This window comes from Rhinoraja longicauda, chromosome 16, assembly GCF_053455715.1.
Source record: "Rhinoraja longicauda isolate Sanriku21f chromosome 16, sRhiLon1.1, whole genome shotgun sequence".
Lineage (NCBI taxonomy): Eukaryota > Metazoa > Chordata > Chondrichthyes > Rajiformes > Arhynchobatidae > Rhinoraja > Rhinoraja longicauda.
Window position 1 is genome coordinate 23,740,620 of NC_135968.1, and position 16,109 is coordinate 23,756,728.

General features: G+C 39.7%; 1 protein-coding gene across 1 annotated transcript in view; it reads left to right on the forward strand.

Moving 5' to 3' along the window:
* Nucleotides 1–15,784, forward strand: part of eif3s10 (eukaryotic translation initiation factor 3, subunit 10 (theta)) — a 38,611-nt gene extending 22,827 nt beyond the window's left edge. Inside the window, exons 10-22 of the mRNA XM_078413429.1 lie at nt 1,600–1,716; nt 2,349–2,534; nt 3,303–3,650; nt 5,284–5,388; nt 6,050–6,163; nt 6,311–6,433; nt 6,614–6,767; nt 6,866–7,050; nt 9,302–9,402; nt 11,350–11,615; nt 13,002–13,134; nt 14,200–14,381; nt 14,886–15,784. Of these exons, the coding sequence (XP_078269555.1) occupies nt 1,600–1,716; nt 2,349–2,534; nt 3,303–3,650; nt 5,284–5,388; nt 6,050–6,163; nt 6,311–6,433; nt 6,614–6,767; nt 6,866–7,050; nt 9,302–9,402; nt 11,350–11,615; nt 13,002–13,134; nt 14,200–14,381; nt 14,886–15,085 (2,214 nt within the window). The 3' untranslated portion in view covers nt 15,086–15,784. The remainder of the gene's footprint in view (nt 1–1,599; nt 1,717–2,348; nt 2,535–3,302; nt 3,651–5,283; nt 5,389–6,049; nt 6,164–6,310; nt 6,434–6,613; nt 6,768–6,865; nt 7,051–9,301; nt 9,403–11,349; nt 11,616–13,001; nt 13,135–14,199; nt 14,382–14,885) is intronic.
* Nucleotides 15,785–16,109: the final 325 nt, after the last annotated feature.

The window sequence follows — 16,109 nt, forward strand, 5'->3', positions numbered from 1 at the left end:
CCTTTTAAATGGTGCCACATTTGTAAGGAACATGCATTTGTGGGATGAGCAGCAGAGCTGAGTATATGGGTTGCGCCCATGAAAAATTTGCCAAATCTTCTCTGCCAATGCCAAACAGCTTATTCTGCTGTTGCTATTGACTCTTGTTTTGAGCTTCTGGTACCCCCAGGTGCTGACAAGAATGGGATGCCATCCCACAACAGTGTGTGACCAGGCTGGTGACCAGCATGAGGAGGAGGTGCCAGGCTGTTATGGCTGTGTATGGTTCTTCCACACGCTACTGTGGCTCCTGTTTATTAAATGAATAAATTGTTAAATTGCCAATATGTCTTGTTTCTTCAGACTTCAATCATCCAATCCACCAAACAACACCGAACAAGAGTCAATGGCAGAATAAGCTGTTTGGCATTGGCAGAGAAGATTTGGCAAATTTTTCATGGGCGCAACCCATATACTCAGCTCTGCTGCTCATCCCACAAATGCATGTTCCTTACAAATGTGGCACCATTTAAAAGGGAAATAAACAGGCTTTCCAACGGTATAAGATTTATTGCCAAGAAGCATTGTTACAACAAAGAAATAATCTACCAAACACAAATTTCCTTACTTTTTGTGCTATGTTTATTTCCTTGAAGGACAAGGGGAAAGTAATCTGAACTACTCTGGTGTTTAAGGAGTGAAATCGGAAAGTTTTGTTTTCACGGATGTTCGAAGTTTTCAAAATCTTAGAACTCTAATCTGAAAAGCTTTTAATCTTGCGTAACTTTGTTTTCAGTGCAGTAGTCAAAAGGTTTTTGAACAATCGTGTCAAAGGATATAAGAGCACCAAATTTGTTTAAAAGAGATGAGATATTTTGAGGTTTGAAGATGGTTGGCTTATTTCCAAAATGTATTGCAGCACGTTTATATATCTTGCTCTCTATCATTGAGGGCAGTGATATTGTTAATGTGCTAAAGTAGAGCTGGAGGTCAATTAACAGATGGTCTAACCATGTTGCCATAACTGTCAGTCCCCTCCATACACTGAGAATGGTAGTTTGCAGCCTATTATTTAACAATCTACATCCTTATTGATGGTTGGTTAAATAATTATTGTTGATGGGTATTTGTTTTAAAAACAAGTTAACCTTTTATTGCCAGGAATTTTCTTCTATCATTGCATAATGCATAATATTTTTAGTTGCTTGACGAGGTTAATATTGCTATTGATAGCTATATATGAGCTTCAGTTTCATCCCCATATGTTTAATCTTTTGGACACCAACATTGTCTCTGGGATCAGAAGGGAACCGTGTGCATTCCAACTTCACACTAAGCAACAACACTATTATCCAAGTCTGAAGGAGGGTCGCGACCTGAAATATCATCTGTCCATTCCTTCCACAAATCCTGCCTGACCCACTGAGTTATTCCAGCACTAAGTGTTTTACGCAAGATTCCAGCATCTGCAGTTCCTTGTGTCCATTGCAATACCTGGTTTATTTACACAGTTGCAACCAGTTAAAAGTTAGTCAAGGCTTTACTTGGACTCTGAAAGACATAAAAATAGAAACTTTTTAAAATCCTGTATAACCTTGTATTTTTGCTTGCCACACACAGGTTGCCCAAATATACCAAAGTATTGAATTTACTCGATTGGTTTCCTTGGTTCCATTTGTTGATCCTTTTCAATTGGAACGTGCTATTGTTGATGCTGCCCGACACTGTGATTTGCAGGTAATCCCAGAAGCTGCAAATATTGACCAATGCACTAATGTTAAACTTCTGCTAAATTTCAAATATTGTGTTTAATTTTCAGGTTAAAATGTAATAAATTTAAAAAATATTTGTTCTTGTTTGGACTCTTACTGCTTTCACACACTGGCGATCAATTGAAATTACTCTTTGGTGATACATTAAGATTTCTGAGATGTAATTGGGAATTTGCACTGCTGATCAAACAATTTGTATGAAATTATGTTAATGTCATGCAATGTAATTCATTCAGTTAATACGATACCAAGAATCTGACCAAGTGCCTTGAACGGGTGAATTGAAGATCCATTCAAATCAACTTTACTTAATTTTAAACGTGCTTGCAGCTAAATTAATTCCAAGTGGGTGTTGTGAAATGGAATTTATTGGTATAATTTGAAAGGAAGATAACAAATATATTTTTTTTCCCTATGGATTCTGCTAATCTGCCGAAAACATGAGTTTGAGAGAATGGTCAGGAAAATGTACAATTATCAAAGCCATAAATTATTAAAGACCGTACTATTGGTCTAAGGTTTGTACTGCTGAGTATTACTAATGAAAAAAGGAAAAGGACTTTTTCTGATTTTGTTTATTCTCCCCTTTTGTTCCAGGTTCGCATCGATCATTCTTCCCGTAATTTGAGTTTTGGCTCCGACCTTAATTATTCTCCACGAGAAGATTCACCTGTGGGTCCCTACCTGCAGCCAATGCCCTCTGAACAGATTAGAAGTCAACTGACTGCAATGTCTGCTGCATTAGCCAAAGCTATTCAAGTTGTTAAACCAGCACACTTGCTTGTGAGTACTTTATAAACATAGATTACTCTGCAAGCCCATTCCATGATCTGTTCTGATTGGACAAGCTGTAGGAATCTTAGTGATGTTGTATGCTAGTAAGATAACTGTTAAACGAGGAAAATGCATACATTCCCAAAGTATCATTGCACTGTTAAGACTATTGTTCTCCGATTACAGTTTTCTGAGCTAAAAAAGACGAGGGATGTGTTACTATAGTGGATGTATTGTCAAATTTATGGGGGGGGGGGTTTGTACGTTGCTCTTAAAAGCAGGTTTTGGCTAACCTTTTGGGACCAAAAAGACAATGCTTAGCAGTGAACAAGAGATTATTAGTATAAGAAAATAACTGCAGATGCTGGTACAAATCGAAGGTATTTATTCACAAAATGCTGGAGTAACTCAGCAGGTCAGGCAGCATCTCAGGAGAGAAGGAATGGGTGACGTTTCGGGTCGAGACCCGAAACGTCACCCATTCCTTCTGTCCTGAGATGCTGCCTGACCTGCTGAGTTACTCCAGCATTTTGTGAATAAAAGAGATTATTAGTGCTGCCTCGTTGCTCCATGGAACTTGAATGCTTAAATTGTATCACCTGTCTTAAAGTTGGTTGATCTGAGATTGGCAAACTGCCGGGTCTGCCTGGCTGAGCTGTTCAGAGACTCTAGTTTTGTCTTGAAGGAACCCTCTATGTGTACATGTTAAATATCTGGGAGTTTATCCACTTTTATAAATGCTTGCATTCATACTGCTCCCCATGTTTCCTTCTTTAGACTGAAAAGGAAGAACAGCACCAGCAGGCTGTCACTGCTTATTTGAAGAATGCCAGGAAGGAACATCAGCGTATCCTTGCCCGTCGCCAGACTATTGAAGAGCGAAAGGAGCGCTTGGAAAGCCTGAATGTTCAGCGGGAGAAAGAAGAAATGGAACTGCGAGAGGCGGAGCTTCAGAAAGTCCGTAAAGCTGAAGAGGAACGTTTACGTCAGGAAGCACAGGAGAGAGAGAAAGAGCGCCTCATGCAAGAGCATGAAAACATCAAGCGGAGGCATGTGCGGGAACGGCTGGAGCAGATTAAAAAAACTGAACTGGGTGCTAAGGCATTTAAAGATATTGACATTGAGGTAAGATGTTGCTCTACATATATCCATCTCTAAATTATTTATTTGTTCGCATTTTTAGTTTGGAAAGTAGTTGGAGATGGCATGGAAACAGGCCCTTTCGGCTTACTGTCCACGCTGACCACAGATCACCCGTTCACCCTCATTCTGTTATCCCACTAATTCTGTTATCCCACATTCACAACCACTCCCTGCATACTAGGGGCAATTTACAAAGGTCAATTAACCTATAAACTCGCACATCTTTGGTATGTGGGAGGAAACCTGGAGTACCCGGAGAAAACCACACAGTCGCAGGGAGAACGTGCAAATATTTTGTGCAGATTATGCTGTGTGAGAGCAGACCATATGACTGAACTGGTCCATGATAGCATTTATGCTCCCTCACATTTATCCTCGCTCATCGGTATAACAACCCTCTTCCCTGGTGTGGGAGGAAGTGCAGATGCTGATTTGTACCAAAGATAGATACAAAATGCTGGGAGTAACTTAGCGGGTTGGGCAGCATCTCTTAATCTCTGGAGAAATGGAATAGGTGACGTTTCGAGTCAGAACCTTCAGTCACTGCAGTCTGAAGAAGGGCTCAGGCCCAAAATGTCACCCATTCCTTTTCTCCAGAGACGATGCCTGACCACTGAGTTACTCCAGTATTTTGTGTCAACCCTCTTCCCTTCTACCTTATGTGGCTGGTTAGCTTCTCTGTATCTCCTTATTATTGCTTCAACTATTTGTGGGAGTCAGTTCTAGGTTCTCATAACTTTAATTCAGTGGAAATTTTACCAATTTGATTTTCTTAGTGTCCTGCATCTCATGTGGGAATACACCAGCCACACTCTCAAACCCTTTTAAGAATTCCATTTATAATACCTTTGGCGGTTTCAGGATATTCTAAAATATATTACAGGTCTACCTCCGCTTTTTCCGCAATTGGTGATTCGGCATCTCCTTTTAATCTGGGCAAAATTAGGAAAGTGCACTTGAAATCCCCCTGAAAATGTGACACCGGTCTGGGTGAGGTGGCCGATCTTGACCTCATTGGGATTTCCTTGCCGATCAGCAGGTTGAATTTCCTGCCTGCTGCCAGGTCTCTGGAACTCTGACCTAGCCAGAGTCGGCAGGTCTGCTCCCATAGCCGACGGCGCGGCCGAGTTTGTGGGCGAATATCTCGGCTCCCCAAGGCCGTGACCTCTGGTCCAGCAAAATGATTAAAACCCCAAGGTTCTGAAATCAAGAGTGCTAGAAAATCGGTGGTAGGCCTGTACAACCTATTAAGCACTTTTGGCTTTAACTGATACTGTTCAATGATGTTTTAAGTCAGAATTGTTGTCAACAAAGTTCATTCCTAAAGGCATAATACCCTGATGTTAACTGCAAATTTCCTCCCTTCCATGTTAAGGATTTTAAACAAATTACTTTTGTATCACTGTATTTTCAGACATAACCTTTTAATGCAGTGGCCCAACTCTGATCAGTGGCTATTTATTTATTCATGTTGTTTTGGAGCTTTCTCTACAACTCTATTTTGGACATTTGAAATTTGGTGGTTGTAGAAAATGTTACTCTGTTTATGGTTCTGTATGAGGGCATTTTTTAATCTGTTTTTCTATATGATGTCTAATCCCTTATTACTTTACAGGACCTTGAAGAATTGGATCCTGATTTCATAATGGCCAAGCAGGTTGAACAGCTGGAGAAAGAAAAGAGGGAACTTCAAGAACGTCTGAAAAATCAGGAAAAGAAGGTGAGCAGCCAGATTGCATAATGAATGGGCCACTGTGATAAAATAAAGCACTGATACTTGCTTGACTTTTAGTTTGAGGCCGTTCAACCCACTGAGAACATGCCGACCAGCAATCCCCATACACTAGCACTATCCTGCACACTAGTGACAATTTTCAATTTTTACCAAAGCCAATTAACCTACATACCTGTACATCTTTGGAGTGTGGTGGGAAACTGGAGCACCCGGGGGAAACCAACGTGGTCACGGGGAGAATGTACAAACTCCACACAGACAGCACCCGTAGTCGGGATCAAACCCGGGTCTCTGGTGCTGTAAGGCAGCAACTCTACCATTGCGCCACCGTGCTGCCCAATGATCTAATTTCTACTAGAAGCTGCTTTAAATGAATGAAACCCCAGTACTCAGTGTTAAAGGCTGAATGCTACATGTAGCCTTGGGCATGTATTCCCAGTTATTGTCAACCTTTGGAAGGAGCAAATTCAAGATTAGAAATGGCAGTGATTTAACAAAAGTGTGGTTATTTTAAATTTGTGAAGATAATATATACCAGGCTATTATTTTAAATGTATAAGATTTTAAATTAATTTCATTTGAATATTATATGTTCATAAATCAAAGATCAGCTTGGAATGCATGTACCATTTGTTTTTTTGCACAGATTGATTTTTATGAAAGAGCTAAACGATTAGAAGAAATACCTTTGCTTAAAAACTCTTTTGAGGAACAGCGAATAAAAGATATGGAGTTGTGGGAACTTCAAGAGGAAGAACGGGTAGGTGATATAATTTGTAAACTTTACTTTCATTTCTTCCCGTCCTCCTTACTTTGTTTTGAAGACTTTTATTCTTGATGTTGTAATTTGAGTATATTAAGTGGCTAAATTGCATTTATATATAGCTGAAGATTGTTTTATTTCCAGATTACCAATATGAAAGTGGAGCGTGAAATGGCATTGGAACACAAAAATCGAATGTCAAGAATGATGACTGATCGAGAATTGTTCCTAGAAAAGCTGATGGCTTCACGGCGCACAGTGTACGAGGTCTGCAGTTCTTTTTTAATATTGCAATTTCTTGTTAGAAGACATTTGTGTTTTAAAATTTCTATAGGATTACAATTCATCCACATAAAACTTATTGCAGCAGTGAATTGTTCTAATAACAACTGTGACCTGCCCTAGCAATTCTTCCCTTATTATAATTTTTGCTTTTTCTGAGAAAAGGAAAAACTGAATAATTTCCAAGACAAGCTCGATGAAGAACGGCACATGCGTTTGGATGAACGCAAGCGAGAACGTAAAGAGGAAAGACGCAAGGCTTACTATATAGAAAAAGAGGAGGAAGCTGTAAGACTAGAGGAGGAAAAGATTACGAAAGGTTTGAATATGCATGTGTAAATATGTTCATAAAAGTCAAACTCAAACCATGCGAATTGTTGCTAAGTGTGGATTCTAATTTGGTGTTTATTGATGCAGAACGGGAAGAGAGGGAACGCACTGAGCGTGAGAAGCGGGAAGCTGAAGAGCGCGAATACCAGGAAAAGCTAAGAAAATTAGAAGAAATTGAAAAGAAACGGCGCCAGAGAGAGTTGGAAATTGAAGAACGAGAACGTCGTAAAGAAGAAGAAAGGAAAGTTAATGACGATCAAATGCGCAGAAAGGTAGTAGCTGTTTGTTCTTATATGTATTTATCCTCTCACCTTTCAGATATTAAGAACAGATACCGCTAATTGTTAAAAAAGACAAAAGTGCAGGAGTATCTCAGCAGGTCAGGCAGCATCTCTGGATAACATGTGTAGGTGACATTTCGGGTTGGGGCCCTTTTTCAGTCCAAATGGAATTACCCATTTGAATGGAATCAAATGTGTAACTATGTGTTGTCAAACATAGTTCACTTGCTGAGATTTCTTAGAATTAACAATAGAAACACAGAAAATAGGTGCAGGAGTAGGCCATTCAGCCCTTTGAGCCAGAACCACCATTCAATATGATCAAGTGTAAGAAGAAACTGCAGATGCTGGTTTAAACCGAAGATAGACACAAAAAGCTAGAGTAACTCAGCACGACAGGCAGCATCTCTGGAGAGAAGGAAATGGGTGACGTTTTGGGTCGAGACCCTTCTTCAGGCAATATGATCATGGCTGATCATCCAAAATCAGTACCTCATTCCTGCTTTCTCCCCATAGCCATTGATTCCGTTAACCCTAAGCTCTAAGGACCCTTTTGAAAACATCCAGTGAATTGGCCTCCACTGCTATCTGTGGCAGAGAATTCCACAGATTCACATTGGGACCATTTTTCCTGCATCTAACTTGTCCAATCCCTTAAGAATTTAATATGTTTCTATAAGATCCCCTCTCATCCTTCTAAATTCCAGTGAATATAAGCCCAGTCGATCCATTCTTTCATCCAATGTCAGTCCTGCCATTCCGGGAATTAACCTGGTGAACCTTAGCTGCACTCCCTCAATAGCAAGAATGACCACCTTCAAATTAGGAGACGAAAACTGTGCACAATACTCCATGTGTGGTCTAACCAGGGTCCTGTACAACTGCAGTAGGACCTCCTTGCTCCTATACTCAAATCCTCGCTCTATGAAGGCCAACATGCCATTTGCTTTCTTCTCTACCTGATGTACCTGCATGCTTACTTTCAGTGACTGATGAACAAGGACAGCCAGTCTTGTTGCACCTCCCCTTTTCCTAATCTGACACCATTCAGATAATAATCTGCCTTCTTGTTCTTGCCACCAAAGTGGATGGCCTCACATTTATCCACATTATACTGCATCTGCCCACTCACCCAACCTATCCAAGTCACCCTGCAGCCTTATAGCATCCTCCTCGCAACTCACATTGCCACCCAGCTTTGTGTCATCCGCAAACTTGGAGATGTCACATTTAATTCCCTCGTCTAAATCATTAATATATATTGTAATAACGGGTCCCAGCACAGAGCCTTGCGGCACCCCACTAGTCAATGTCTGCCATTCTGAAAAGGACCTGTTAATTCCTACTCTTTGCTTCCTGTCTGCCAACTAGTTCTCTATCCATGTCAGTACCCTACCCCCCAATACCATGTGCTCTAATTTTGCACACTAATCTCTTGTGTGGGACCTTGTCCAAGGTTTTTGAAAGTTAACTTACACCACATCCACTGGCTCTCCCTTATCCATTCTACTTGTAACATCCTCAAGAAATTCCAGAAGATCAGCCAAGCATGATTTCTCCTTCACAAATCCATGCTGACTTTGACTGATCCTGTCACTGCTTTCCAAATGCGCTGCTATTACATCTTTAATAATCGACTCAAGCATCTTCCCCGCTACCGATGTCAGGCTGCCTTTTTTTTCCTCCCCCTCCTTTCTTAAAAAATGGGGTTACATTAGCTACCCTCCAGTCCACAGGAACTGATCCAGAGTCTATAGAACATTGGAAAATGATCACCAATGCATCGATTTCTCGGGCAATGTCTTGGATCCAGTTGGCTTTTATAGCTCGTTTATTGAGGGGAGTTGGGTCATATTGCTTTGACTGTCATTGTGTTGGGATATTTTGGTTTTTAAGATTACCATGCAAGGGCAATTAAGGTTCCATTTGATCTGTTATTTTGAAGAATTGTTTGTGCTAATTAGAAAGGTGTTTCTGCAAACTCTTAACCCTATAGTATTGTTTACCAGCAGTTAGAAACTAGTGCTTTAGTTTTCAAATCAGCTTGGGTTTTGAGCATTGACCCACAATTTTCAATTAAAGTTGACGGAAGACTGTTTAGTTTTTAACTAATCATTTGTGTGCAATGGAATTCTGTTGTAGAATTGTCAGAAGTGAAATTTGTGGATTTTGAAGAAAACATTTTCATTTTGAAAGGGAATTGTAATTCCTTAATTTAACAGTTTGCTTACTTTCTCATCAGGATTTGAATCGCTGGAGTGACAGAGATAATGATCGAGATGCCTGGAGGGATTCCCGTGTTATAGAAAGAGACAGTGAATGGAGACGTGGTGGAACTGATGCGTATGTAGTTGTTATAACCAAGTTATCAAATTGTTTAGCATTGAATGAGGCCTTCCAACTTATTAAATCCTGTATCTGGTCTTAAACTTATCCTTCTCTTTGAAAGGGCAAGTTTATCTATAAGTATTGTCCATTACCTTTTTAGTGTAACTCTTAAATTTTCCTCAGCTTTTTTGGGCATTGCATTGCAATTATAATTTACTGGAATTCAGTTAAAATTTTCAAATACCTGTTTTTTTACCAGACAATTTAATTTATTATGTTACAGACAATTGAAGGGCAAAGGGATTCCTTGAAACTGGTCATAAATCACATTCACTTTTATAACTTTCCTCTATATCCTCTTTATTGAACTGCAAAAAAATGCAGGTGCTGAAAATATGCAATAAAAGCAACGCTGGGGATATTCAGCTGGTCAAGCAGGATCTGTAGAGAGGGAAACAATTACATGTTTTTGGCAATGACCTTTCAGCTTTGTTTCTGCAGTTTTCACTTGACGTGTGGATTATTTCCAGCATTTTCTGTTTATTCCATTTGTTTCCTGTGGAGCGCAGCAATATACTGATCTCTGCCTTGAGTATAGAGCATTTGTAGTTCTCCGCGATAAAGAATTTGGGAAATTTATGGCCTTCTACGTTTGCTCTTCAGTTTGAACTGGCCAGTCCCTTCTCCTACTGCTCTTGCCCATTTTGCACCTGGGAGGAGCTGCCAATCAGTGTCACCATATCTATCCTTCAAGAAGCTTGACCCCATTCTTCCAAACATCAATGAGTATACACTCATCTTACTTTGTGCCTTCTTGGTGGGCAATCTTCTCGTAATCTTAATCAATCCAATGAATCTACTTTGCACTAATACTATGACTAATGTATACTAGGTAAAGAGACTAGGAATACAGCTACTGCTGAGAATCATGCCAAAGTCCTGTACAATATTGTCAAGGCTGCTTCCCCCGTCCCTCCCCTTTCAAACCTTGGATTAGTCAGATACCCACTGCTCTCTGGAAGTTTACAGTAGCCACCTTTTAACCTATCAAACAGTATGTCATGGGTATGTGGGAGGAAGCACAAACACGAGGCAGGTACTAGCATAATGTTTAAGAAACATTTAGACAGGTACATGGATAAGAGAGGTTTAGAGTGATATAGGCAAAATGCAGGCACGAAGGACTAGTGTTGATGGGGCATGTTTTTCGGCTTGGGCAGAAGGGCCTGTTTCCATGTTCTATGACCTTGGGTAAATGCATGTGATCTTAAAGAATGTACAAGCACCTAGATTCAGTATTGAGCCCAGGTCCAAAAACTGGCAGCAGCATTAACCATTGTGCCAAATAAACTAGTACACCATGATCCCTTTATACTTATTAATGTCTACCTGTCTATTCTATTAACACACCTCATCAAACATTTTCTTTAACCTTTATTTTAAGAATTTTGGCTTCTCTTATATTTTCATGTAACTGAATTTCCCATCCTTGGTACCCTGTTCTTTTCTACACCCTTTTAAGATCTAGCATCCTAACGCGTGTATCCATATAATTGGATGCTGTATATTGGATATTTTACCTTGGTTCAAATAGTGATTTCTGAAGGTTTGCCAAAACTTCCTTGGTTTTGCACACACTGAGAAGCTAAGTATTCATAAGTTAAGTTTCATAAATGTGATGATACCTTCAAAGATTATATATCTGAACCATTGCTTCCCCATTTTGCACTTCAGAATTGTGCCATTTGGTGTATTCTGCATTTTGGCATACTCCTTAACATTTCAATCTGACTTCCGATGTAGTCTTCTTATTTCACAAATCCTTTCCCCTCTGAAAATCTCTACTCTCATTCTCAGTATTGTTCACTTTGAAATCTTTCTCTGTATGCTGCGGTTCACATCTTGAAGTATAATTATGAAGTCTTCTAACAGTTTGTCCCGTGTTCAATTTTCCTCCACTAGAGAGTGGCGCAGAGGAGAAGGCAGAGGCTTTGATGACGAGCGGCCTGCAATCAGGCGAGGGGAGGATCGGATCCGGCGAGATGATGATAGGGATCCACTGTTCAAGAGAGGAGATGATGATCGGAGTACGCTGTTTAAAAGAGGTGATGACGACAAGGGATCTTGGAGAGATGATGACAGACCACGCCGTGATGATGACAGGGGCCCTCGGCGAGCAGATGACGCAAGACCTAGCCCATGGAGACCACTTGAGAAACCTGCTACAGGTTGTTTTTTTAGTTTTGCATTTGGTTCTGCTGAAGCGTTTGTGGTTTATTTTAATGTTCTCATGGGGTGAGGGTGCTAATTAAAATTTAATGTCTTTCCTTGAAAAAAATTATCTACTTTGAATTGCTGCAGGATTGAGATGGGCACTTAGAGTGTTGACCAACGACAGTAAAAGATTTGGATTTCTTAGTATCCCTACGAGAAGGTAGAGATGATGATCTTTCCTTGTATCGAGTGCGCCATATCCGGGCACAGAGCTTGAGGGTTTGGATGTTGATGAGAAACCTTGTAATTGCAGCATGCTTTGTAGCTTATAGTAACCATCATGGGCCAGAAGTGCAGGGTGTGAATGTTTAAGGTGGTGGACAAATTAAGTGCATTGTTTTATTTTGGGTCGTGCTGAATTTGTGTAGTTGGTACTCCAGAAGCGTGGAACGTATTCCCTCATACTTTTAGTTTAAGGATTCATCGTCGAAACAGACCCTTCAGACGCTGAACAGACTCTTCATACCCTTCAATCCCCGTTCTGTTGTCCCAATTTCTCATCCACTCCCTATATGCTGGGGGGGGGGGGATTTACAGATGCCAATTACCTTATAAACACACAGGTTTTTTCGATGCGGGGGGAAACTGGAGAACCATGAGGAAGCCCATGTGTGAATGTATGCAAACTCCTCACAAACATTATTCGAGGTCAGGATTGAACCCAAATGTCTGATGCTCTGAGACACCACCGCTCTACCACTTCATCACTGTGCCGTCCTTGCACCTTACAGAGGGTGGAAAGTCTTGAGTGAATGAGTGAGGAGACGAGTGGCTCATTGCAGACTACCAATTTTCTGTACTTTCTTAGCCACAGGTTTTGCGGATCCAGTTACATTGTTGGTAATAGTGATCCCCAGGTAGGTAGGGGAATCGTGACAATATTGTGAGGAGGAGGTGGGTGGTTCATTGCCATTTATTGGCCAGTTCTTCAAAAATAGTGTATGGATTTAAGCACGAGGCATGGACTGCTTCATACTCAAGGAATTGTAACTGTATTTTATAATCATCAGTAAATATTGCTATTTCTGAACTTAATTGAGTTGTGGACATTGAAGTTTGGTGAGAGAAATTATAAAGCTAGAATTTATTTCTCTGGATTGAGGTGCTGCTGGTCGGTCCATCCCTTGTTTTGTATTGGCGGCCTGTCTAAATGCATCTTGAAATTCTTCAACAGAGACAGCGTAAATATTTCTATAATTAAAATGTAGAGCTATTAAAACACTTCTAATGTACACACCAGCATTGCTTAATTAAGACAATTGATGACATGCAATTTTTCATCATTAAGTAAAAAAGTAATACCATAAAGAAACAAGTGTAATTTTCTCTTTGAATCCAAGGTGGTGGATGGAGAGAGAGAGAAAAGGCACGTGAAGAAAGCTGGGCTCCACCCAGAGAAATTAGGTCTTCAGAAGACAACCATGATAGAGGGCGTGACCTTGATCGGGATCAAGATCGACGAACTGCAGTTAGGTTTGTAGCTTGAGGATTAATAGCATACTTTGTCTTCCTGGCTAATTCTGCTATTTGCAGTTCTACTAATTACTTTCATTCAAGTATCAAGTAATGATTTAATTTTGAGTTTTTCATGAAATAATTGTCCAGGTGTACCTTTGCCGGGCAGTTAAATATCCCAATTATGTTGTGATACATTTCCATTTCAGATTTTAGGAGCTAGGTGAAAAATGGATCTGGACAGTACATATAACCATTTTTGCCCTAGTATTTTTTCTTCAGTTCTGTTTTGATTTCCCATTATATGAATGCAGTTGAACATCCTCTGGTACTGTAGCTAAATGGCTATTATTTACACATGAACCTTGACAACAACCAGAATAGATATTGTGTAGGCAAAAAGCAGTCCTGAACTTTACCAGTCAACATGGGTATGCTTCCAATTAGGTAGCAACCAGGCTATGCAACTGACTTTTGTCAATGTTGTTTTGACTCTAGGTACAGAGCCAAGATCAGTTTGAAGAATGGTCTCGACCTGAAACATCACCCATTCCTTCTCTCCAGAGATGCTGCCTGTCCCGCTGAGTTACTGCAGCATTTTGTGTCAAAGCCAATTATAACCTTGTTACTGACCCACCCGAGATTACCTAATTATGAATAGGCAAGATATTAAATCAATAAAGAGTGAAATATCTAAATGACTCCAAACATAGCATAAACATGTGATGCAGAAGAAACTAAATTCATTTATTTGCATTTGCACTTGTTAATTATTTTACTGTCCGATTGGGATTACTTTACAGAAATGATCATTAGCTATTTTCACACCCATTACCACCATGCAAGCAAGATGTTGCAAACTAGTGACAACATTTCAATTATTAACCTCTATTTGCGTGTAGAAAAATAATTCATTTACCTGAGACTGTTACATATTTCTTTGAATAGAGACAAAATGGTAGCAAACACTCGTCCAGGAATAGATGTACAGGATTACATATGCAAGAGCAACAAACTGCACTGTACCAATATGGTTTAAGTAAATGTTCATGAACATCAATAACAAATGGGTTTGCTATTCAGAGACAAGGATGAAGCCCCATGGAGACGGGGTGGTACTGAAGAGAGTAGTGCCTGGAGAGAAGCTTCTCAGCTACCGGACGGTGACCGAGATCGTAGAGACCTCCGTGATCGCAGAGACGTAAAGGATCGTAAAATTGAGCCAGAACGGCGTGCTCCACCGGTTAAGACTGATCGAGAGGACGGTAAAGGAGCAGAATAATATTACTTAATGTAGCATAATGTACTTAGCCTAGATATTTAATCCTACATTCCCAGAATGAAACAGTTAGCCAGTTCCTTGAAAGCATTTTTTAGCTTTGCTACATATCTTTTAAAGTCTGTGGAAAAACTCCGAAAAACTGGCACAATTATTCTGTCTGTTGTTTTCATCTTGTGGCTTTTCATACATTTTTATCATCTTCGTAATCCCCACCACTTAAAAAATATCTAGTGGTTGCCATAATTGGAGGCTTCTAGTTACCAAAGTTTGGTACACTCAAATGTAATGAACCAAATAGGCATTCGATTCTAGTGCATAGGAATGGAGAATCCCCATAACAGTTTCAGGTTAGATGGTCAGTTGGTTTTTTAAGGAGATTTAGAAGTAGTTACCTCCTCATGCAAATCAAACTTTAATTTACAATAACTTCATTCTTTAATTGTTTGTTTCTCAGTTGATGACTGTTCCTTATTTATTTTTTCACTAGGCGTATGGCGACGTGCTGGTGAAGAACAAAATGCTGAAAGCCAGGTTGAGAAAGGGGTAATTGATACACCTGTAAAAGGTCCACCAGCAATGGACAGTGACCAAGAAAAATCAGCCTGGCAAAATGACGAGGATAAAGAGGCACCTCGTCATATCAAAAATGAAATTGATGAAGAAGGCTGGACTACTGTGCGCCGCTAAAAGTACACATGCCCCATTTACCAAGACCCACATGCCAAATTATTTCGAATCTGAATTATAATAACTTTATGGCAAACTCTTAATCTTTTTGAAGCTAACAATAAAATTGACATTTGTTAAACTGTACGCATGTACCTATTTTAGTACAACAAACTTGATACAAGTCGATCATGCAACTAAAATAATAAAAGCCTGCAAAGTTAACCACCTGTTGCATGTCAAAGCATTTCCTTTGCAAAGTCAGCCTGTTAGTAGGCAATAATGAGTGTAAGGGAATACAATTAGCATCTAGTGCAGTTGTAACATGAAAGGAAAATGCCTTCCCTTTACTGTCAGCCTGTCACTTGGCAACACTGATGGTAAATGAACATCATTAGCATCCAGTGCAGCTGTAATGTGAAAGGAAAATGCACACCAAACCTATATCCAAATTTTACCAACTGATTTGGATAAAATAGCCTTGCTGTATGATGTAGATGTGATTAAGGCTTTTAATAATACAACTATTTGGTACCGGTGTTGCCAGTATGTCTGTTGTCATCATACTGTGGATTGTGTGAACATATTTTTAAATTGTCACAAACCTTGCAGTTTGGAGAATTTTTGGTCGGATTTGCTTTTATTTTTCATTTGGATGATTAAATTGAATCGGATCTAGTTTTTCTTCCCATCTTTCGAATAAAGGTTTTCCTCATCAGATTTGTCTTTCTAGTAATTGTGTTCCATATCATTACACTGGTAAGTCAGTTTCAGGGAAAAGGTCAAATAAAATAACTTCAATGATTAGTGCCTGTTTTTCGTTTATTTGAATAGTCTTAAATATTGTAGGTCAAAACATATTAAACATTGACTTTGTTTCCTCTGTGGGTTTGGAGCTGAGTAAACTGCAGATGTCAGCCTTTTGTGATCAACCACTGAGGCCGACTTGGTAGCTGCGATAAGTGGTTGAAATGTTATTTCTCAAATTTAAGCATTTGGGGGCTAGTCCCCTTCAGTTCTCCACCAAAAAATACGTCACCTATCC